Here is a 23,758-nt window from a genome sequence, read left to right on the forward strand (position 1 = left end):
CACACCCATTCAACCGGCGCTTCACCAACCTGCCCAGCAAGGATTGCCACAATCCACGCCCGACATATCCAACAGTCAAGATTTTGAGCTGAATAATGCTCCGACAATAATTCGCTCGACTTCCGGTTGACTTTCCCCCTCGACGGGCGTGGCCGAGACTTGACTCTCAATACCAGACACTACGCCGCCCAAACGCCTGGGTTTTCGCAAGGACGCTTTCTTCTGAATGACCCCCCGCAATCTATCACAAGCTCCCCGGCGTTTGTCTCGACGCTTGGAGTCTTGGCCCGGAATACGCCTTCACATCCACTGCAGGGACCCGGCAGACAAACGAACGCATCGGAGACCTCGCGCCCATGAGTGATGCTGGTTGAAAGCTGTCGGGGTTGCATCCAGCTCCTCGCGTGCAGCCCAAGGGACCCCAGCTGACGGCCAGGAGGCCCCGTTCGATTGGGAAGCGCGGCTCGAATTGCCGGCGCGCAACGTGGGGTAGCGCCTTCGTCTGCCTCCGCGTTCCCGTTCCTGGACATGGCGGCCATGCGCTGCACGCCTTTTTCAACCTCACTCCAACAGTCCCGAGACATTGCATCTTGGGATCCAGAGTTTTGGGTACTATGCCGTTCCGAGTCCAGAGTCTCGAGCTGTGTTCAAAAAATCCAGATGCAAGAGTTCTCCTTGCTGCGCATGTTTCTTTTTTATCAGCATTAGTTCGTCTCATGTGCAAACTCCCGTCCCGCGTCTAATGCCATCCCCCTTCATCTGATTTGCTGTTTCTCCTCATGCCTCTGGTAGATTAGCTATCCTGGATCACCCCCGGTCATGAGGCTTGACCAACAAAGGCAATCAGCAATGTTACATTCCGTTGGCAGACTTTCAACCCCACCACCACGTCTTCGACCGCACTCCCTCCATGGATCAGACAAACATTTCCTCCTATCGGCGGACTCGCATACCATGCATTCCATCCACAATCAAATCAACCGTGACTGGACGAGCCAGATTGCGGGATTCTGTGGTCATGTGGCAGCGGTGCCAACATTGGAACATCTCATCTGGCTGAAAGAAGAAAGTCGCATAGGAGAAGAGGGAGGCAAGGTGATATGATGGGCAGGGGGAAGGCTTGGCAGATGTTGAGAAGATGTCGCCCCTTTAAATATTGCCTCTCCCATCTGGGAGTTGCAGAGAGTCAATTACGGCTTTGGTTGCTAGACCTTTATTGACGTTGACGTCCGGCACCATGAAGTTCTTCGGTCGCAACGGTGCTCTGGCAGCCCTCTTGGCGGCTTCGCCGCGTACGTGACCGAGTCTCCCAACCAAGACTTCCGCTAACATCATCACTTAGTCCTAGAAGGAGTTGCAGCTCAGGCCTCGACTCCAACAACCTACACCGACCCGACAACCGGCATCATCTTCAGCACATGGTCTGCTACGACTGCCCAAACCGCCGGCGGCCTGACGTACGGTTTCGCTCTACCTCAAAATGCACTCACGGTGGATGCCAACGAATACGTTGGCTATCTCGTATGTTATCGCCGTTTCTCAAATACGCCCTACCCGATGCTTACAAAGTGAACAGCAATGCGCTTCCAAGAATGGCCAAGGTACCGGTTGGTGCGGTATCTCCCTCGGCGGCACGATGACGAACAAGCTCCTTGTGATGGCATGGCCCAACGGCAACGAAATCCTCACCTCCTTCCGCTGGGCAACTGGCTACGACATGCCGGCCGTCTACGCCGGTGACGCCAAGCTCACCCAGATCTCCTCGACCATCAACGCCACCCACTACACCCTCATCTACCGCTGCCAGAACTGCTTCCAATGGAATCACAACGGTGCTACTGGTAGCGTCAGTACCTCGGCTGGCTCCATGGTTCTTGGCTGGGCCCAGGCGTTCAGCAGCCCGACCAACCCAACCTGCCCGGCCAACATCGTTCTTGCACAACACGAGAACCAGAACATCCACGGGACCTCGCTCAACAGCGACATTGCTAACCCATCGTACTCTGCCTGGGCTGCCCTGGCCACCAAGACTGTCACAGGTAGCTGCGGTGGAGGAAGCACATCCACGTCCGTTCCGACTGCAACGTCGACTGCGGCCCCAGGTCCTACTGGTGTCCCTGTCCCCTCTCAGTCTTACGACTACGTCGTGATTGGTGCTGGAGCTGGCGGTATTCCTTTAGCTGACAAGCTTAGTGAAGCCGGCAAGAGCGTGCTGCTCATCGAGAAGGGCCCTCCATCTTCCGGCAGATGGGGTGGCACGATGAAGCCTACTTGGCTTGCTGGCACCAACCTCACCCGCTTCGATGTGCCTGGACTTTGCAACGAGATCTGGGAGAACTCAGCCGGTATCGCCTGTCAAGACACTGACCAGATGGCGGGCTGCGTCCTTGGTGGTGGAACAGCCATCAACGCTGCGCTTTGGTGGAAGGTCGGTTTAACCCTTTTGCTCATTGCCATATGTCGCTAACATTTCCCAGCCATACTCACTGGATTGGGACTACAATTTCCCCACTGGCTGGAAGTCATCTGACGTAGCTGCTGCAACATCGCGGGTATTTTCCCGCATTCCGGGGACCACCACACCGTCTCAGGACGGCAAGGTCTACCTCACGGCAGGCCGCGATGTTATTTCGGCCGGTCTTAAGTCTGGCGGTTGGACTGAGCTCGACCTGAACGCGAACCCCAACTCCAAGAACCGCACTTTCGGCAAGACGCCGTATATGTATTCAGGAGGCGAACGCGGTGGGCCGATGGCGACGTACCTCGTGTCTGCCAGCAAGCGCTCCAACTTCAAGCTGTGGATGAACACCGCCGTGAAGCGTGTCGTCCGTACCGGCGGCCACATCACTGGTGTTGAGGTTGAGCCATACCTCAGTGGGGGATACCAAGGCACCGTCAACGTAACCGCGATCACTGGCCGAGTGATCCTGTCAGCTGGGACGTTTGGCAGTGCGAAATTGTTGCTGCGCAGTGGAATCGGACCAAAGGACCAGCTTGACGTTGTCAAGAGCTCCACCGATGGGCCAACAATGATCTCGAACAGCTCGTGGATCACACTTCCCGTTGGCTACAACCTTGAGGATCACACCAATGTGAGTTGACTGATAACGTGGCAATTTGAAGGAAACTGACCAGCGACAGACTGATCTGGTGGTTTCGCACCCTGCTGTGGAGTTCTACGACTTCTATGAGGCGTACGACGACCCGAACGTTACTGACAAGAACTTGTACCTCAACAAGAGGAGTGGTATCCTGGCTCAATCAGCGCCCAACATTGGGCCTCTGTAAGTTGCCCGTTGCGAATCTTGAGACTGTCACTGACGCGATGGCAGCTTCTTCGAGGAACTCAAGGGTGCCGATGGCATTACTCGCCAGCTTCAGTATACTGCTCGCATGGAGGGCAGCCTGGGTGCTCCCAACGGAAGTAGGTCCTATCCACCTATTCACTAACTTAGTGTCATAGCTAACCTTTCCCTCAGAGTCCATCACCATCAGCCAGTATCTCGGTCGCGGTGCAACCTCCCGTGGCAGAATGACAATCCAGGGCAACCTTGGTACTGTCGTCTCGACCGTGCCCTACCTTCGCGACCAAAACGACGTCGAGGCCGTCATCAAGGGCATTGAAAATCTCCAAGCTTCCCTCAAGAATGTCGCCAACCTGACGTGGCTGTTTCCCGAGCCGGGAACGACGGCGAGGAACTACGTCAACAACATGCTGGTATCATACTCCAACCGTCGTGCGAACCACTGGATCGGTAAGCTTTCCCACAGTCCCTTCCATTATTTTTGATGTGAATGAGTCTTGACGATAATAACCATCGTGTAGGCACTAACAAGCTTGGCACTGGCGATGGCCGCAACGGTGGCGATGCCGTCGTTGACCTCAACACCAAGGTCTGGGGTACAGACAACCTCTTCGTTGCAGATGCGTCCATCTTCCCGGGCATGGTGACAACCAACCCCTCGTCCTACATAGTCGTCGCAGCGGAGCATGCTGCTGCAAAAATCCTCGCCCTTGCGACGGCCAAGGCTGGTGCGCTGTACGACCAGTGCGGTGGTTCGACATGGAATGGGAGCTTCCAGTGCGCCACGGGCTTGAAGTGCACTTTCAAGGACTCCTACTATTCTCAGGTACGTCGCCTTTTTTGTATCTTCCCAATCCACCGACGACAAGAACGAGGGGAGCATGCCCATTTTAAAGGACATTGCTGACACAAACGACAGTGCTTGTAACTTTATCAGCGCTGAGGTATGCGAGTCAAACAGATCGCACGTGGACTTCCTTTATCTTTTCATGGACATACTTTCTTCATCTTCCTCGTACATATTTAAAACGAACCTCTGGGAACATATCTCGTATAAATATCCACCCACCCCAAGCTTATCCCGACTTGTCCGCTTCTGTGACCATCCCAATGACATAGCTCCCTCCCTCGGCCCGTCCTCATCAAACATGCGCACCAATAATATGCCCCGCGAGCTGCGCGAACCCCACACAGGCACTGCGCACCTGACGTCGCATCTGGCGAAAGATCTCCCGGCACCTGGGAATTCCCCAGTTTCCCCTCGCGCCGCCCCTCTTCATAAGGTTGGGACCATGCCTGTGTTTTCCTGTTCTGGGTGATCTGTGCTGTCAAACAGGTGGTCCGGTGCCTGTCAGGTACCGAGCGAAACCTCGGAGGGGGCCGGATGTGCGGCCTTGTTTTGCTCTTTTGCCTTGTTTACCGCTACCTTCCGTTTTCTTGATGATGTCTTTTGTAGAAATGGGGTTCTGCTCCGGTGGACTGACACACTCAAGTCATTTTATCCTGCCTCAATGGACCCTCGTGACTGACTAGCCAAGCAAATTAGAGAAGGCGGCTGCAACCTCACAAACTGCCTACATCCCGGCTCCGAGGCCCCCGCCACGTGTGAGATGAGCGAACAGCAGTTCTTCCATCACGGAAAATCGCACACCTAGCGGCTGGGCATCCACTCGAAGAGTATGAATGGTGGTCCATTTTAGCCTCGGCGGAGGTCTCTAACCTGAACCTTCCCACCTCCCAATGCCATGCGTTCCAATCCGTGGCTCCCTCCGAGCACGACGCTACTCGCGTTGCAATGTCGCGATACCCGCCCACCAGCACGCCTCGGCGGAGTAGTCGAGTCTCCATGACGACGTGTGCAGGCGTGACGACTTGATATCCCCAGAGTTGCGGGGTCATTCAGGCGGTGTTCATAAGCACTCACCTTCACTCCCATCCCATTGAACCCTTCTGTCCTTTTCTCTCCAGCGTCCTCGTGATACCCTCAGTTCCCCACAACGATGCCCTCTCTCAAAGCCCTTCTCGGCGCTGGCCTGGCCGCAACAGCAGCCCTGGCCTCCCCGATCCAGTCCCTTGACTTCAGCGACCTCGCTGCCCGCGCGGATCCCAGTCTAACCGGATACCTCGGCGCGTTCTTCCTCGGCGCCGACCCGTACGTGTACCTGTACCTCAGCAACGGCAACAACGCCGTCTCCTTCCGCGCGCTCAACTCTGGCTCGCCGGTGATCAAGCCCACCAAGGGCACCGGAGGCGTGCGCGACCCTGCGATTGTGGAGGGCGGCGGCGCGGAGAAGGGGAAGAAGTGGTATATTGTCGGGACGGATTTGGATATTGGCAAGGTATGTTGGAACTCTTGACGTCGTCTGATGGTGTTCATCCAATGTTGTGCTGGTCTAACATGGAAGTTCAGACGACATGGGACGCCGCCCAACGACAGGGCTCCAAGGGCATCTTCGTCTGGGAGTCTACTGACCTCGTCAACTGGAGCGGCGAGCGCCTCGTGGTCGTCGAGAACTCCAGCGCCGGCATGGTCTGGGCCCCGGAGGCTATCTGGGACCCTAGCAAGGGCCAGTACCTCGTGCACTGGGCCTCCAAATTCGTAAGTCCGCCTTCATGAGTCTAAACTTCACCCGATCGGGCCATAAACTTACCCCGTACCGCGCAGTACCCCTCCTCAGATCCAAACCACACCGGCGCTCCGGGCCCCATCGTGATCCGCTACGCCTACACCTCCGACTTCAAGACCTTCTCCGCGCCCGCGACCTACATCGACAAGTCGCCCACCAACATCATCGACCTCAACATCCTGCCGACGGGCACCGACGGCAAGTCCTTCGTGCGCTTCCTCAAGGACGAGTCGCTCAAGACCGTCTTCGTCGAGGTCTCGACCACGGGGCTGTTCGGCACGTGGACGCGCCCGGGCGGGTCGTCGGCGATCATCCAGAGCGGCGTCGAGGGCCCGGCGAGCTACTGGGACAACCAGGTCGGGGGCAAGGCGCACGTGTTGCTGGATTTCTACGGCGAGGACGGGTATAGGCCGTACGAGACGGGGAATGTGGCGAGTAATGCCGGGTGGAGCGCGAGTTCAAGGACGGGATTCCCGAGTGGGTTGAGGCATGGGAGTGTGTTGCCTGTGAATCAGACTTTGTATAATGCCTTGGGTGCGCGTTGGGGTTGAAGTTGAGATGTTGTGAGGGTAGTGGTCTAGGAACGACGTCATTCATGAAAAACACTTAAAGACGAAATGGGACATGCGTATTTCTGCCTTCATTTTGCTGTGAGTGTGTGGTTTGGTGTTTGACTCCCGTCATCCACCGACTTATTGGATTCATCGTTCTGCCTTGGTGTAGCCGTTGGCATCCTCCCCTTGAATTGTATAGTATTGTCATCTTGTCGACCTAGGCGACACCACCAGCTCTCGTCTTGTCACGGTTGTCCTTTTCACTCGGCTGAGTGTGAAATTTCCCCAAACTGCACATCCACTGACCCCAAATGCAATGCGAGGTGTAAGTCAAGTCCTAGTCCCGTGGGCCTACAGGGAGCGGCTTGTACTAGCGAATAAGGCTGTGGATGAGGTATGCTCCCATAACCGGCCCATAATCGATCAGTTCGAGATTGCTGCCTCCACCACCCGATTCTAGAAGGGGCATGGATAAGCCACCGGACGGAATTAGTACCTCAATCTCTACCTGGGGAAAAGTTGTTCAGCTGGTCAATCTTTCGATACGCAAGTGTCGGGTTACCTCTCTCCCCACAGAAGATTGCCATAAAGTTGATATTGAGGTGATTGACTGAAACCCATCCCCTGCATCGTACGAAAGCTGCGCTTAGCAACAAAACGTGCTCTTTGAGATGGAAATTTCATAATATTCTTCCAAGCTCTGCTTTACTGTTCTTGGCTTTACTTGAACAATCTCTTTATTAACGAATAAGCTACTTCTGTGTTTGTCGACCTGTTCGATAGACCTCAACCAGTTTCAAAGAACTTAGCTTGTCAAGGAAATCAGAAGACAAAGGAAGGCGTGCTCTGGCATCATTGAAAGCCAATGCATTTGAATTCATAAGAGGTGACTCCAGTCCTTGTCGCAGTGCCGAATGGTTAAGCTCGTTTAATACTCAGAGGATCGAGATCAGCCTGGAGTCCCTGTTTTAATCCGAATATCTTGAGTTCTCTTCCACATCTGGAACAGGATAGTATTCCAGTAGGCTGGTACAAGATGACCAGCCAGCCAACTTTGGTATACGCGAGCCGTGAGATACGTAGGGTAAAAGAGTTGGGTAAACAAACTGGGTAGATTTCATCGGATGTCTTTCAAGATTTGGCATCCATGAAAGTTTAACAGGGTTCGGACAACTTGTCTATATACACAATCGTTGATGGTGTGACACATGTCTGGGGTTTCTAAAGATCCTGTTCAAAAGGTGTCAAGGTAGAATCTTATTCCACCCTGCGATATCCGGCGGAGGTAGTTCCGAGTTCGTTCCATCCAAAACAGACTGATTCTTTGCGTTTCGACTTTACTTTGATTATCGCCGGGGCTACGGATGAAGCTATCGACAGTGGAGCTCGTCTCAGTCGCGTGTCACTCGGCTACCATCTTGCACATAGACAAACAGAAAACACAGCAGCATCGTGAAATGCACACGAGTTGTGGGTTGCTTGAGGCTAGTTCTGCAGGACGTTTTCTCGACCGCTGTCAATGTAGCTGTTCGTTTGGTAAACTACCTAGGTAGGTAAACCAGGTAAACCATCTAGCATTCCTCTACCGCCTAGTGTACCAAGAACGCACAAAACCCGGTCGCCGTGAACAACTCTTTATATTAAAAGCTGTGTAGTTGACGAGAATTGAAGATATTTACAAATCTTACCCCTCATCATCATTCTTTACAGTGAGAGAAAACAGCAAACCACCTCTTTCTGAATTCCATTTCCATCACAGCTACAGGCAGGTTTCAGGTCTTTCCTATCCGTAAATCAACCCTGAGCTGTTCTGACCTTGGCCAGTCATCTCTCGAAAAATGTCCAGTATCGTCTTCACGCCATCGGGTCTCGTGACCTCCCGCTTACTGTTCCGGTACTACCGGGATGCAGTGAATAGCCCCAACGTCGAGTACAAGGCTTCTGCCTTCTGGCAATTGGTTCTACAAAGACTTCTACGAACATGAGGTTTACGCAGTAGCCGCTGAATCCTCGCCCGATGGGTCACTCAGACGCGTGGATGCTGCGGTGAAGCGATATGAAGAGTCGAGCGATAAGATGTACTCCATGATGTGGATTGAATTTAAGCGGAAGAGTGGCAGCGTGGCTCAGGTCGAGGACCAGGCCCTTGATGCGGCGAAGCGTGTCTTTCAACAAGAAGCACTCGAACGCGTTTTCATAATGACGACTATCGGCGTCGCATTTCGCACGTGGGAAGTTGTATGGGATGAGCTTGGGGTGCAGCTTGTACCGTTGGACGGTAGAAGCGCCGCTGGTACCAACTTGAAAGCTCAGTACATTGACGCATTTCATCCTGACGCCACGACGCTTTTCTCCCAAGTTCAGCAGATGAAGGATCCATACAACATGCCAGTTTACCGCGCTAAAACAACGATTCCAAGCCAACCTTTGCCGCCAATGGAAATCGGAGCCACTCAACAGAACATGGGTTACAGCAGCTATGGTGAACCTCAGGCCGGTCCATCCAACGTTGGGGGTACCGGATCTACCCATCAGTGGATTGAGGTAAAAGGTAAGTACGAAAAACACTCATTTCACGCCGATGAGTACGTCTTTCGAGACGAACAAGGTCAATCTAGACACGCTGAAGCGGATAGATGGAAGGAGTCCTTGCACAATGGAGAGAAGATTTGGTCGTTACGTGGCAAAAGTGTGACATACTTTACCCGGAAATGGGAATAGTCGATGGTTTCTGTTCTGCTGATTTTCTCGGCGCTCGGAGAACTTCATGCGTCTTATCCTATGTGTAGCCAGGGTAAATCACACCCAGAAGATGACCGTTATAATACAAAGCAGCGCCCTCAGGGGAGTGCCACCATTCCAAGATGCCAGATTGAGTGACCTGAAGCCAGCGAGCCGTTGATAGATCTTCTGGTGCCTCACATGTCACCACCGCAACATACGCATAGGGATCATTTTTCTCAATCTGTTTGACACAGAGATATAAACTGTCCCTCTCTCCAACCGAAATCCTCTCTAGAATCATGTCGTGACGGAAAAAGCCGACACATTCGCGGTGGCCATCTGCATAGCGAAGAAGCATTCCTAAGATTTCTCGATGCAAGCCAGTCCCAAAGCCACAAGTTTGAACCTCAGTCAAGTGCCGCATAGAGCATGAGGAGTAAAACCGAAGTGTGTTTGGGATAGTTCGTGGAAGATTCGAGATAGAAACTACAGGAGCAGGTAGATTCTCTTGGCTGAGCTTGGCCGGATCGCCGCTGGTCTGCTGAACACCGACGAAATCGACAAAGCTTCGGTCGAAGAAGCCGTCACGATCATTGTAATATAGTCGACAGGGGTTATTTGAGAGTTTCCAAATGCGTTTATATTTCGTTTAGTCCGTAGACTCCGAAGAAGACAGTCCGGTCACGATCGGTTGTGAACTAGAATGAACTGGTCAGCCTTAGTGGTAAAGAAAGGGCATTTCCCTCACAGTCATTCCAGTAACGTCCTGTCCCATTGCAAAAGGCGGCGTGGTTAGCCTGCAAATATCGGTGAGATACTCCCCTTCATTTATAGGCATAAACTGCCAGTAGCAGTCCGTGGGACAGGTTTTCTCGTACACGCTTCGGACGGCTGCTTCACCTATTTTGTGGGCAACGACCCCAGCAATTGCGCGTCCCTTGACCGCCACCGAGTATCCGATCGTGTAAGGTGCGTTGCAATCGAAGAAGTCCATGCGAAGCCCATCTGGAGGATCACGGGGTGGTTCCAATGTCGCTAGTTTGACGACGAGTGGAGGTGATGACAGAGGGGTCGGCCAGCCGACCAAAGCCAAGTCTTGCATTTGGCTGCTCTGGATACTTCTCACCTTTAGACCCTGTGATCGGTTAGTATGTGACTGGAAAATTCATAGTGCATACGAACATCACCGTTGATGGTGATGGCAGACGGCATAACTCCCTGAGAAATGTTCTTCCACCAGGCGCCGGGCACACTAGATTGGTTGCGACACCATTCCTCCAGATTTTTTGTTGAAACAAAAGCCAGTCGACGAATTCCGATATGATCCTCTGCGACGAAAATATTCATGTCCTTCTCTCTTGAGTTTCGAGTCGGTAGTAGAAGGCAGCATCCACTGCCACTTCTTGAATCGGGTGTGTTTTGCAGTCTCTTGATGTAGTATCGACCATCGATCTTTATGTAGGATGCGAACACAGATTGATTCAAGTCAAGGACAGAATCGCCAACTTTATCAGCTGTACGCACCTGGCACTCCAACATATGGAGAGCGCACCACCGGACTAGATACCGGGCAACAATCAACCACAACTCGTATGGAAGACTTTGGGTCCCAAAGTCCATCTGCTTCAATTTGCAAGCCAGAATCTGCCGGTTGAATTCAGCCCGTCGCCGTTCCTCCTCGGGAAAAGGGGTGAAGGAGAAGTCAGTTCCGGCCAGGAATATCGGCGTAATTGAGTACAAGCGGTCACGATAGCAATCAACATGATAGCACACGGTCGCCTCTTCACGAACTCTACATTTCTTGAGGAAGCAAGTGTGAAATTTGATGTGAAGCCCTCGGTCCCAGAAGTCTCCGAAGTGTGGAAGTTTGAACTCGGTAGCGAAGCCTTCTTCGACAGCTAGGTAAGTATTTCACCATTAGCATTTGAGCTCAGTACAGCAGCTAGCCACGCACCTGCTATAATAACGTCGCCTCTGTGCACAGGGAACTGGCAAAGTCTGCAGCGGGCCTGGGTAAAACAGAAGTAGGACGCGTTGAATTCGTTTGCCATGGTTGGAAACTCATGTGGATCACAGCCGCCACATTCACTCCGTCGTTGGGAAGTTGGTGGATATATAAATGGGCGCGAGGAGAAGACATGAAAGCATGTGTGCCTAATAACTACGCGGGGGCTGTACCTGGCATGTTGGATGCTGACCTCAGCCACCCCATTCTCTGATCCATGGATAGATCCTGCATGGCACCAACACACCGCTTTACTCATTGGATAACGGGTTCGCTCGTGGCCAATCATAACTCGAATACAGCCATACATGGACAAAGTTACTCCGAGTAAGTCTCGGGTTCAAGCGCCAGACATCTTGCCATAGAAAACCATCATGTCAGGTACTCATTGTGGGTAATGACAAAAGCAAATGAGACTCGGGAGCACAATCATTTCATCAAGAGGGCTTGTCATTCAACGTCTAGGAGGTAAGGCCCTTGGATGGAACCCGCCGGTCGCAGTGGAAACATTCGAACGGGAGGCAAAATTCAGAAAATATGCCGACACTACCTATGAGTAATAATCACACCCCATCATTTCCGCGTCTAGAGCTTCAGCCTAGTCGCCTCGGACTTGACAATAGTAGGCACTTCATCTTGGAGACTCTTTTCCTGTGGCTTCCATCCAAGAACCTTCTTGGCTCGGATGGCAGCAGCTCGGGAGTTCAGGCCCCAGCTCGCTGCCTCAAATCCAGCAGACGACTTGACTGCCTCGTCGTAAGACAGACCCCGCACCTCCGGCTCTCCTCCCTTGATGAAACCCTGCTTGTGGGCTTCCTTTCCAACCAGCGTTGCCAAATCACCCCAGACGTGCTCGCCATTCTCAGTGAAGAAATAACCATGTGCTCCCCAGATCTCCTTGTCATCCTTGCGAGATGGGTCGAGCGCGGCCTCGACCAGCAACTCGAACACTACGCTTAGGTCGTGAACGTGGACGTTGTTCCATCGCGCAAGTCCCTTGCCGATACGGGGGCTATATCCCTCTTTGAGGACGAAAGTAGCCAGCTCGTACACTTGACGACCACGCCCCGACACTGGGCCCCGCCCCTCGCCGTAAATAGTGGGCGGGCAGACAATGGCAGTCTTGACGGAGTCGGCGTGTCTGATGCCGGTGTTGAGGACGATCTCGTCCACATTGCGATGGAAAGCGACAGCTGGCAGGTTGACGATCTCATCGACACCATCATAGTCGTCGAAGACCTTGTCGTCGTGCTCTCCATACGTCTTCTTGACTTCAGAGTCGAAATAGGTGAGGATACCCGTGCCGCCCGTGTGCAGCCAGAACCCTGGCCTGGATGGCGAGTGGCCAGACACAAGGCCTTTTGCGATAGCCTCCGCCGCGCCTGAGTGATCCGACGAATCGGCAGTGTCTGGGATTGAGTTAGTGGGTTGCTGGCTAGGATCTCGGAACAAGGTGAAACTCACGGATTACGATGTCAGCCCATGCTGCCTCGCGCTCCAGAATCTCGGAATCATCAAGTCCCCCGATGACAATTCTGGCTTTAGGAAACCTCTCTTGCACCTTCTTTGCCTTTTCTTCAGTCCGAATAAGCAGTGCATACTCAAAGTCTGAGTGCTTCTGGTACAACTGGTAGAGGGCGTCGCCGCCGATGTAGCCTGTGGCTCCCGTAAGGAAGATTTTGGCAGGCATTGTTGCTGGTGGTCTGGTGAAAGGAAAACGCTGGGTCCAAGATTTCGTCTGGTAGCTCTGAGATGTTTGGAATCGTGATATAGCTGTCGTCGCTTGCGTGTGAGTTACGTAGTTGGCTTCTATGACGTCTGTATGGATTTCTAATCGTGAGTAAAGCGCCCCCCGGATATTTGTTTAGCCACTCGGCTGCACAGAATGCATTACGTTCCCCCAACCCCACTCAAGCCATTCACATCGATTGGTTTTTCTCGTTTACCGTGAGCGTTTGTCGAAGGATCGCTCGTTCATTTAAGCTTATTTCTGCTGAAACTAATGTCGGTTGAGTTTCACGAGGAGTGCGTGACAGACTTCAAGCTTCTCACAATAGCGGGGTACTTGTTATCACATTGATTACCCCTCATTTGAATTGGATGGTGATCGCATCGCGCGACGCCCCACATTTGTCAATCTAGCAATGAAGTTGGCATCTAAATGTTTCCATTGGAAACCCCGGATGTGTATTAACGATTGGCGAGTCAACGGTCACCGCTTAATGTTTGGTACCTATTTACTCGAAAGAGGCAAGAGAGGGTCAGCCTATCTCTCATGCCACCCTCTCGTACCACGCCTACACAGCTGGAACTAGAGTGCTGTTTGCGACTGGGTGGTTGAGGACCTGCGTTGGCGGAATGGAAGGCTAGTCTTGGGGGAAATCTTGGCTAAGCCTCATCGAGGATGTCTCTCAAGGCTTGCAAACCTGGCTGCTCATGAGGAATACATCAAGATGTGGTTGCTGGCTTTCGCAGTCCCCTGACTGGCAGATTCCTGCACCGCAGAAATCATCGTCTCGTCCACAGCGACCGTAGATGCTACAACATGTTCCTTGTTTGCCAGCGCACTTGCGGTTCCCATTCGCGTACCCACAGGTTCCATCTGTGGTGTACACTTTATGGCCCCAGCAGATGCCTTCCCAGCAAGTACCAGGTGCACAGTCAATGCTGAATATTGTGTAAATACATTAGCCACGGCAAATCTTGACGAAATACTTTGATCGCTTATAATTGGAGCAGCAGGACGAGTCACTCACTCTCTCTCGCCACATCTCCAAGTCTCCGAGTTGCTGCATTGCCCGTCTGTACCGACGCAGGTGACGCCCAGACGCGACGGGCCGCAAATCCCGTCCCACGCTCTTTCGGGTTCGATAACTGCGATAGTCGTTGAGCATGTCGTAGTTCGCGAAGACTTGCAATATATGTCTACTCACATCCCGCAGTGCAGTACGTTGCACATGGAAGTATGTGCTTGCAGTCGCGATCCAGAGACGGGTTCAAGAAAAGAAACTTCTCAAGCGAGATTCCGAAGTCGTCTGCAAGCTCCTGACATGTTTTGGGGCCAACATTCTCATAAGTGTCACCCAAAGAGCGACAGTTGATCTCCCCGGGCTGGGTATCACCTCCTCTGATATCGTGAATCGTCGTATGACTTGGGCATGGCCTGGAGACTGTGACAGCAGGTTAGCCAGGGGTCGTGGGATTGGCCCATGTGTGCGGTTTGCATGTTCCGGTGCTCGCGAGCAAAGAGGGTATGGGGGTAATTCCGTGCACCAGTGTCGTAATGAACGTGACAATAGTCCCGGTGCATAACGAAACAGGGCCAACCTTTGGATACATCATTTTCGGACAAGAAGACGCAGATGTTTGTTTTATCTAATTGTACAATTGCGTGTAGAGGTCGGCATTTTATACCTGCAAAGTGGCATGTTGGAGTGCCCTGACTGTGCCGCAAAGACAGGGGCGTCCGAAGCAAAGAGATATCTCCAGTCGTCATGGCAACATTAGGCAGCAGTCTCTAGATACATGCGAGAGAAAGACTGGTAGAAAGAAACGGTGAAATGTCAATACATTTATGTCCGACCCAACGGCATCGATTGTGCCCGTTAGAAGTAAAGTTATTGTACTTCCTTAGCAGGAGCCCATGGGGAGAGAATTGCTGACATTTATGCGAAAGTGGGTTAGTTATGGAATATGTAATTGGTCGTTGGAAGGTGTGCGGATTGCCGCGCTGGCCGACGTAAAAGACCAAATCATACCAGGCGCCAACAGCATCTTGTAGAAACCCCGCTTCGTCAACTTGCGTTGGGAAAGTTTTATTGACCCCAAACGACCTCGAACGACCTCGAACAATCTCTCCTGGTATCCTCTCGAAAGTCCGACTTGATTTGAAACGCAGCTATCAACCTAATGATCTTTGCTGCCATCATACATTCCCTCATATTTAGGACAACCGCACCTGACCTACTTAGTCCTTGGCGACTGAGCGTCCAGCTATGAGACTGATTGACACGGAAACGATGGATATCGTTGAGCGCTTTGGTGCATCCATCGAGCCTTATGTTATTCTCTCGCATACTTGGGAGGATGAAGAAGTCACTTTTCAGGATTGGGACAAGCCTAGTATAAAGAACGAGATGAAGGGTTTTCAGAAAATCAGGCAAACATGCGAGCTCGGTGCTGCTGACGGTTACCGGTACGCTTGGGTTGACACTTGCTGTATCGACAAGACCAACAGTACGGAGCTTTCCGAGGCCATCAACTCAATGTACAAATGGTACGAAGATGCCGCCGTCTGCTATGTCTATCTTTCGGATCTTCGCGATGGCGCCGGCGACGAGGCATTAAAAGAACAGCGCTGGTTCAAACGCGGCTGGACATTGCAGGAGCTGATAGCTCCACGAGAGGTCCAATTCTCTTCTCGGAACTGGCTACGCATTGGAGTGAAAGCTGGCATGGCGAGGTTGGTTTCAGAATTAAGATCCATCAACCATGACATTCTATCTATGTCTCAGGACCTGAATGACTTCAGTGTGGCTGAAAGAATGTCATGGGCATCTGGGAGAGAGACGACCAGACCAGAGGACTTGGCGTACTGCCTACTTGGAATTTTTGGAGTCAACATGCCAATGCTGTACGGAGAGGGGAAGAGGGCTTTCCTGCGACTTAAACAAGAAATCATCAAAACTACAAACGACCTATCCATATTTGCCTGGGAGTATGTACCCGTTGTCCGTCGCACGTGGCAAGATCACAGGAATATCACTTGTGGTATATTTGCGGATTCCCCGAGCGAATTCGCCATAAGAGATCCTCTCGTCGGGTCAAAGCTTAAGATCACACCTTTGAAACGACAGACAGAGGGCGATGTTACTGTCACAAATGCTGGCATCAAAATAACCTGCAGACTCCAGCTGGTGTGGACGCGACATAAGGGAAATTACTCATACGTTCTTCCCGTCGCTCGCACTCACGGGGAATCCACCAGAAAACGGAACATGTTCTTTGACGATGACTTAGGCGTCATGTTGAAAAAGATCGATTCGGGTTTATTCGTAAGACAAAACCCCCTGTCGCTCGTCAGAATGAACAAGCGGACCAAGCGTCTGGACGTTGATCGATACTGTCCCAACGCCTACATTCTCAATGATCTTTCTATGTGGAGCCCTCTAGATCGGTACAGGGAACTACGGTTTTATTGGCCGCCGGGAGTCAGGGTTATTCGATGTTGGCCGTGGGCTGACTGGGACGATGAGACTGGAGTATTCATGACCGGGCGCGATGGTCCACGTGGATCCATGCTGATCGAAGTGAAGGTTGAGGATGCTATCGATGACATTCCGCCTCAAATCATGGAGTTCATGTTTGTGTTCTTCGGTCCCCTTGACCACGACTACCTCACGTACACACTTGTCGAGTATGGCCCTTATCAGATGCCGCTGGATCTCATCAATTTGAGACTCCATGGAAGAGACATGAGCCACAAGGAAATGTTTCACGCTTTGAGGAGGTCGCCAATTCCCAGACAACATTCTGCATTAGCCCGTATTCCAAGGACTGAGTATGGCGTCCGTCTCTCAGTACAGGCAGTGGAAACCAAGCCTCCGAAGTGGGAGTTTTCGATGCTTGTAGCTAGCTTCGATCACATATCGGAGGTTGAGATCCTGCCTTGGTCAGATATGCCGCTGCATGTCTAGGAATGGAACGATTGAATGTATCTAGACGAAACGCATATCTACAACAAACCTTCGGGTGGAAAAAAAGTCTCAACGAAGCAATACTGACCGTGACTATACGTCAAGATACTCACCGTCGAGATTATCATTCTGCCTCGCCCGATCTCCCCTCTTCTTAAGGTCCTGGTCTTTGTCCTGCAATCGAGCAGTACGGGAAAGCAGTTGGGCACAGTCAAGGACTTGACCTCACGTCGTGGACAACCAGCCGATACGACTTACCAAATCGGGCTCTGAAGGATTTCGAAACATTCCTCCATGCCGCCTAAGCATGCGATGGTAGCGGCATTAGAAATCACATTGAGCTTTGTCTGACAAGGTAGCATACGGGTATCTTCGTGTGGGCCGTCGTGGAACGTGGACCTGTCTTTGACCTTTTTAGTTCTTACTTGAATCTGAATACGTCATCATCAACAGCCATAAGCCCTACGAGGCACTCTTACCCAAAACGTGACAAGGCGAGTTGGAAAAATTGCGAACTTCGGCCCGACGTTACATAAGCTGCGTGCACAGCTGGCGGGATAATTGATACATATGTCTGACATGGTCCCCAAACATCCTCCGTCAGGTTCGGTCGTACTGCTTCTTCATTAGACTTCCAATCAGCAATAGAAAGCCATCCATAACGATGTCTCCAGCCTCAACTCCGCAGCTAATCTTCGGAACTGCAAGCTTTGGTGACAAATTTACAAATGTCGAGCAGGTGCAGTCGTGTTTGGATCTGCTGAAAGAACACCATGTCCATTTGCTGGATACGGCAGGCCGGTACCCGGCCGAGGCTCAGGGTAGATCGGAGGAATTGATTGGGGAAACCAAGGCTAGTCAGCAAGGCTTTCAGGTCGATACCAAGATTCTTGCAATGTCAGCTGATCATAAGGGGGAGTTGTCGAAACAAAACATCGAACAGAGTGTCAGCGACAGCCTTCGGCGATTGAACATTCCAAAGGTATGAAAAGGCAGACTCTCAATGCTATCAGCCTGCGATTTAAAGCAAAGGGTCTGACATCGATCGCAGATCAATACTCTTCATATTCATTTCCCTGATTCCCAAACGCCCATTGAAGAGCAGGCCTCAACGCTTGATGAACTTCACAAGCAGGGAAAGTTTGCTCAGGTAAGTTAAATTACCTATGGACCTCGATATGAAGATCCATTGCCACATTTGAAATTCAACTAACAGTTTCTACCCTAAATGTAGCTTGGAGTGTCAAACTTCACTGCCAGTCAACTCACTGCCTTCATCGAGGTGTGCGATAAGTATGGGTTCGTAAAACCTACAGTCTACCAAGGCGAGTACTCGCTTATTAGCCGAGGCATGGAAAAGCATTTGCTTCCCATTCTTCGTGAGCATGGCATCGTCTTCAACGCTTTCAGGGTCATTGCTGCGGGATTTCTCTCTGGAAGCCTTACATCCGGCTCTACGGAAGGCACGAGATTCAGTGGCGATGGCCGGATTGCCAAGTACATGTCAGCCTTGTGGGACAAAGAGTCGCTACATAATGCCCAGCGGAAGCTGAATGCCGCTATCAAAGATGTTGGAATCACGTCTATCGAAGCGGCATTGCGGTGGGCCTGTTATCATTCGGCACTTAGGCAAGGTGACGGCATCATCTTGGGGGCCAGCAAGGAATCTCAAATTGAGAGGTATGCTTCGAAATCTGCAGATCTGGAGGCTTTTATGATCTAATTCTGACTTTGGCAATAGTAACATCAAGGCACTTGCAAACGGCCCACTCCCAGACACCGTTGTTGCTGCTATCGAGGCCCTTTGGGAAGATCTCCGAGCCGAAAGAGAAGACAGCTACATTAACTAGAACAAATGGGCAAAGAATGAGAAATTAAGTATTACTTTCATGACAAGGCTTTCTGACACACTATTGACAAAAGATGGGATTAATCGCTGTCCTACTGTCGCTCGACCACGCCGCCCCTCGAGCTGAAATGTCTAGAGCGCGAAGCATTTAGGCACGCAGATGTTGATATATGTTTCGGGATCAATTGCAACCGTCCTTAGTAATTCAATGAGCGGGGACCATGAGTACTCTATCTGCACATGAATGATATAACGCCGCCTACCGCAAAATGGCATAATCCCATCGAGTACTTGGGCAACAGCCTAGTAATGCAGAAGTAAGTGTGGAGCAAGTTGGCACCTCAGCCGGGTAAATGGATGGTGAGACACGCATACACGAGCTGACGTGCAGGGGTAGTCGATATGCATGGTAAGTGAAAGAGCGGAAGGATTGTTCTCCGCAGGTTCAGCTGTCCTGAGAAGAGTAGGCGACGGAAGAAAACAATGCTGACAGTGGTTCAAAGCCACTGCAGCCATCGGCTGATACTTGTGGTTGGTGGAGGTGGCGGAGAAAATCTTTTGCCCGACGTCTATGAGATTGACTGACCTAATGCAAACATCAGAAGGTCAGCAAGCTCGCGTACCGCATCGGTGGAGTTGCAGTCAGTTAGCATAAAAAGGTTTCCTGTTGACTTCCTTTAGACCTTTCAACACTGAACGCATCCTAGGCGGCTTATTTAACTAGCAACCTATGGTTAAAATGCACGTCTTATCATTATTGTTCGTGCTTCATGCATCCCTTACGATCGCCGCCACTACGTTAGAAGATCTTACAGCCTGTCTTCAGACTGCTTCCGTCCCGATTGGCTCCTCCCTCACCCCGTACAATCTTCGCATTCCCGTCAAGCCTATTCTTGTTGCTGTCCCTACAACAATTGCGCAAGTATCCTTGGCGGTATCCTGCGGGGCGAAGTATGGAGTCCATGTCAATGCGAAGAGCGGCGGGCATAGCTACACCTCTTCCGGCTTTGGCGGAGAGGATGGCCACCTGGTGATCAATATGGACCGCATGTATTCGGTAACCGTTGCAAGTGACGGTACTGCTAAAGTCCAAGCCGGGGCGAGGTTGGGCCACGTCGCGACTGAGCTTTACAATAATGGAAAGAGAGCTATTTCTCATGGCACTTGTCCAGCGTAAGTCACCCTGCGTTTTGATACTTCGCGTGGTTTAATATACTTGTAACAGAGACTGATACTTAAACTCAGTGTCGGTATCGGAGGTCATGCTCTTCATGGAGGTCACGGCATGGTCTCTCGGAAGTATGGTTTCGCCATGGATTGGATCAAGGCAGCAACTGTGGTTCTTGCCAATGGCACTATCACCCGCTGCTCCGCGACAGAAAGACCAAATTTGTTCTGGGGCATTCGTGGAGCCGGTTCATCGATGGTTATCGTGGTCGAGCTTGAACTAAACACGTTTGTTGCACCGGAGAAGATGACATACTTTGACATCGACGTCGTATGGGACACGCAAAAGCTTCCCCAACAACTTTTGGATGCACAGGAATTTGCCAAAGGGATGCCAGCAGAGCTAACCCTATCTGTAAGCTTCAACAACGATGGGTGCTACCTCAACGGTGGTTTCGTCGGAGACGATGCAGCTTTCAAGACGGCAATCCAGCCCTTGTTAACGAAACTGGGGGTGAGGGTTTCCAGTTCTAAGACAGTCGGCTGGATCGAGTTTATCAAGCACTATGCTGGCGTTACTGATATTGACATTACTACCGGCAGCTACAACGAGGTGAGTTGTGTTCCATGACCAACAGTATTCATCACTAATCGAGTTAGCATGACAACTCCTACGCCTCGAGCCTCACGACGCTATCCTTATCAAAAACAAACTTCCAATCTCTGGTCAATGCGATTGATAAATCAGGCTTTTCTGTCAGCCGGTCCTGGTACATCCACATGAACCTCCACGGAGGCGACCTCTCCGCCATTTCGAAACCGGTCGACGCAGCCTATGCTCACAGAGACAAAATGCTTCTCTTTCAGCTTAAGGACAGTGTCTCTCAAAGCCAGGCCTATCCATCGACTGGTTTTGCACTCCTGCAGGGATTTAGGCAGAGCATTACAAGCGGACTTCAGAGTGGGCAGTGGGGCATGTATGCAAACTACCCCGACTCTCAGATATCCGGGGACGAAGCGCCAAAGCTTTACTATGGGAGCAACCTTGAAAGGCTCGAATGGATCAAGGAAGATTATGATCCCACCAATGTTTTCAGAGACAACCAGTCTATTAAGCCTGCAGAGTAGTATTCTACACCATCAGGTGTAGCAATCAAGATCATCCGCATCCCCAGACAGTGCCACACCATTCATTTCCCCTTTTTGGCCCCCAAATGTCGATGGAGTTCTGATTCCACTTGCAAATACAACATTCAGAACTAAGTCTTCTTGCTTCACTAACCGCGCTCCACATTGGTGGACCTGGTTGATGTGTTGCTTGACGATGAATAAGCGCTATTGCTGGCTGGGCCGATTTTTGACCTAGGCGTTCACCTACTCGTGCTTGCCAAGATATCCTTACTCAGGAACACCGCCTTAGTCAAATTGGACTTCGATTGTCTTCCGAGATAGGAAGGTATGCTCAATAGGTGAACTTGAGGTTCGTCCTTGCGTGGTCTTGGTTGGGAGCTGGACCTACATAAGGAGGCCCTTTCCCACACCATAATTGCCAGTTGCGCAACTCAGATAACAAAACGTTCCACGTTCTTAGAGCGTGATTCTCTACTATTACACCTATTATATCATATCTAACTAACGCACACCGTCAATCTCACCAACCCCCGATACGTCTTCACTGTGAACCCCAAGATACACTTTTCTTCCACCCTCGGCGTTTTCGCGGCAACGGCTGTGCACCTTATCCACCCCGCATCTGCCAGTTACGAACCCGGAAAAGCTGTGCAAGTCAACTTCTACTCCAACTCAGGCTGCTCTGCCTATACTAGCGAAACGGCAGCTTGGTGGACACGTTCCCCTCGAGCTGGCGAAAAATGTCAATGGGGGGTCTGCGCCCGACTGTTTCGCACTGAACATGACAGGCAATAGTGGAAGCTTGAACGTCGCCAATGTCTGGAAGGGCAGTGGGGCCAAGAGTTCAGGGGGTGCTCTCTCTATGATGGATATAACTGTGGTGGTGCGTCCACGTATGCCCGCTTTCAGGATGGCACTGGGACCTGCATTGCATAGAGAAGCCCCAACGGGTCGCTGTGGAAGAGCGCTCGTTGCAGCGTAAACCCCAGCTAGGTGCGTACTTCTACCATGTCACGAGTCGCTGCTGGGGCTTCGGCGAGGGTCTCGGAGGACAACATGTTCAAGTTATGCGGTGATCAGGAACGGTTATCAGAAAATAAACGTCATATTGTAAAACCGGTCCTAGTGTGAGCCATTGTAGGTCGATTTTTAAAGCTTCAAAAGTTTCTTCATCTCATTTCCCATGACTCCTGGGTGCGGAACTACAAGAGCCCCAGCTTCTGCCAGTGCTTTTGCCTTGATGTCAGCCGGCACATCCATTGGCATCAACAGAGCTCCTGCATGCCCCATCGTCTTGCCCCGTGGAGCTGTTCTTCCCGCAACCATGGCGATGATCGGCTTCGGATTACGTGATTTCCTCCTATACTCCTTGATAGCCTCCGCTGCTCTAAGCTCGGCTTCGCCGCCAATTTCACCAATGACAATGATGCCCTTCGTCTCTTCATGCTCGAAGAACAACCTCAGACCGTCCAGCAACGTCGTCCCCGGCATCATGTCTCCTCCCATTCCGACGACGATGCTCTGTCCCAGCCCTGCCTTCGTTGTCGCGCCTACAGCTTCGTAACTCAGAGTACCGCTCTTCGAAACGATTCCAACTATTCCTTTAGAGTACTGCTTGTATGGCATAATGCCAATACGACACTGGTTTGGAGCGATGATTCCTGGACAATTAGGACCAACTAAGCGAGTCTTTATTTGCGTCCGCAGAATTTCCTGAACTCGAGCCATGTCATGGACGGGTACGTGCTCCGCGACGGATACGACAAGGGGTATTTCAGCTTCGATTGCCTCAGTGATGGCACTTGCTGCAAACTGCGCCGGAACAAATACGGCACTTGCATGAGGTTTCACTTTTCCCATAGCCTGAGGAATAAGTTGTCAAGAACGAACAGCCATTGGGGGGCATTGAGTAGCTTACCTCCTTAACTGTGTCAAACACAGGCAATCCTAGATGATCTTTTCCCCCCTTTCCAGGTGAGACGCCACCGACAACGTTCGTGCCATATTCTATTGTGTCTTTCGCATTCAAAGTGGCCTTAGCCGTGTCAGCTCATTGCGTCAACCTGGACAAGAAACGTGAAACCAACTCACAGCTCTTCCCGTAAACCCTGAGCCAGGCATTAGCATTCAGCCTGTTCTCTCTTAACGCTCAATGGGTCTCTACCTTGGTATATGACTCTCGTGTTCCCGTCTATTCTCAAGTTTGCATTCGTATCTTCCTCATATGACCTTTGTTTCGCGCTCGACGTTGAAAACCTCATCCGGACATTGCCAAATTGCGGTGTTTGCCGGGGCGCCTTGGCCACCTTCAGCCATTGTCGGGTGAACATGCTTGTGGAGAAGAGGGTGATAGCCGCAGAAGAAACGAATCATACAAGCACACAGTAAGATCATTCAGATAATTGAGAGAGCCGGATCCACTGAAGGTGAGTGAAATCGCATGTCCACTGCCTCGTGAAGCTGAACCTACATCGCCCCAAGGATCATCGGATCACCGTCATCGGAACTGGGGTAGTGCCTCGGCTACATACTAATACAACCGAAATGGCGCTTTTGGTGATGTCATGCTCAGGCCGTGTTATTTCCCCCGCCCCAACACCAGCGGGGCTTCTGTCGGCTACATGACACTTCTACAACCACCAGCCAGATTCACATCGAGCGGGAATTCCAGATATGTCTTGGATCAACACATAGGTTTCA

General features: G+C 51.5%; 7 protein-coding genes across 7 annotated transcripts; 6 read left to right on the forward strand and 1 right to left on the reverse strand.

The window, feature by feature from the left end:
- Positions 1-1,237: 1,237 nt before the first annotated feature.
- On the forward strand, positions 1,238-4,233 carry COL26b_013894 (uncharacterized protein; the record flags this gene model as incomplete). The annotated part of the gene is made up of 9 exons (XM_053186479.1): positions 1,238-1,292; positions 1,343-1,521; positions 1,577-2,428; positions 2,478-3,092; positions 3,142-3,284; positions 3,333-3,424; positions 3,480-3,755; positions 3,827-4,131; positions 4,225-4,233. The coding sequence occupies 9 exons, from the start codon at positions 1,238-1,240 to the stop codon at positions 4,231-4,233; spliced, it is 2,526 nt and encodes an 841-aa protein (XP_053029572.1).
- Positions 4,234-5,305: 1,072 nt separating this feature from the next.
- COL26b_013895 (uncharacterized protein) lies at positions 5,306-6,483 on the forward strand (the record flags this gene model as incomplete). The annotated part of the gene is made up of 3 exons (XM_053186480.1): positions 5,306-5,644; positions 5,716-5,904; positions 5,971-6,483. The coding sequence occupies 3 exons, from the start codon at positions 5,306-5,308 to the stop codon at positions 6,481-6,483; spliced, it is 1,041 nt and encodes a 346-aa protein (XP_053029573.1).
- A 2,091-nt stretch (positions 6,484-8,574) lies between these two features.
- Positions 8,575-9,207, forward strand: COL26b_013896 (uncharacterized protein; the record flags this gene model as incomplete). Its single annotated transcript, XM_053186481.1, has 2 exons — positions 8,575-9,037; positions 9,116-9,207. The coding sequence occupies 2 exons, from the start codon at positions 8,575-8,577 to the stop codon at positions 9,205-9,207; spliced, it is 555 nt and encodes a 184-aa protein (XP_053029574.1).
- A 2,593-nt stretch (positions 9,208-11,800) lies between these two features.
- On the reverse strand, positions 11,801-12,905 carry COL26b_013897 (uncharacterized protein; the record flags this gene model as incomplete). The annotated part of the gene is made up of 2 exons (XM_053186482.1): positions 11,801-12,624; positions 12,680-12,905. The coding sequence occupies 2 exons, from the start codon at positions 12,903-12,905 to the stop codon at positions 11,801-11,803; spliced, it is 1,050 nt and encodes a 349-aa protein (XP_053029575.1).
- A 2,329-nt stretch (positions 12,906-15,234) lies between these two features.
- Positions 15,235-15,736, forward strand: COL26b_013898 (uncharacterized protein; the record flags this gene model as incomplete). Its single annotated transcript, XM_053186483.1, has 2 exons — positions 15,235-15,677; positions 15,730-15,736. 2 exons carry the CDS (start codon positions 15,235-15,237, stop codon positions 15,734-15,736), a joined length of 450 nt encoding a protein of 149 aa, XP_053029576.1.
- Positions 15,737-17,806: 2,070 nt separating this feature from the next.
- COL26b_013899 (uncharacterized protein) lies at positions 17,807-18,761 on the forward strand (the record flags this gene model as incomplete). Its single annotated transcript, XM_053186484.1, has 4 exons — positions 17,807-17,893; positions 17,963-18,061; positions 18,146-18,591; positions 18,653-18,761. 4 exons carry the CDS (start codon positions 17,807-17,809, stop codon positions 18,759-18,761), a joined length of 741 nt encoding a protein of 246 aa, XP_053029577.1.
- A 1,311-nt stretch (positions 18,762-20,072) lies between these two features.
- COL26b_013900 (uncharacterized protein) lies at positions 20,073-21,055 on the forward strand (the record flags this gene model as incomplete). Its single annotated transcript, XM_053186485.1, has 2 exons — positions 20,073-20,540; positions 20,588-21,055. 2 exons carry the CDS (start codon positions 20,073-20,075, stop codon positions 21,053-21,055), a joined length of 936 nt encoding a protein of 311 aa, XP_053029578.1.
- Positions 21,056-23,758: the final 2,703 nt, after the last annotated feature.

The sequence above is a fragment of the Colletotrichum chrysophilum genome (assembly GCF_026319265.1).
Source record: "Colletotrichum chrysophilum strain AFK26 chromosome Unknown scaffold_265, whole genome shotgun sequence".
Lineage (NCBI taxonomy): Eukaryota > Fungi > Ascomycota > Sordariomycetes > Glomerellales > Glomerellaceae > Colletotrichum > Colletotrichum chrysophilum.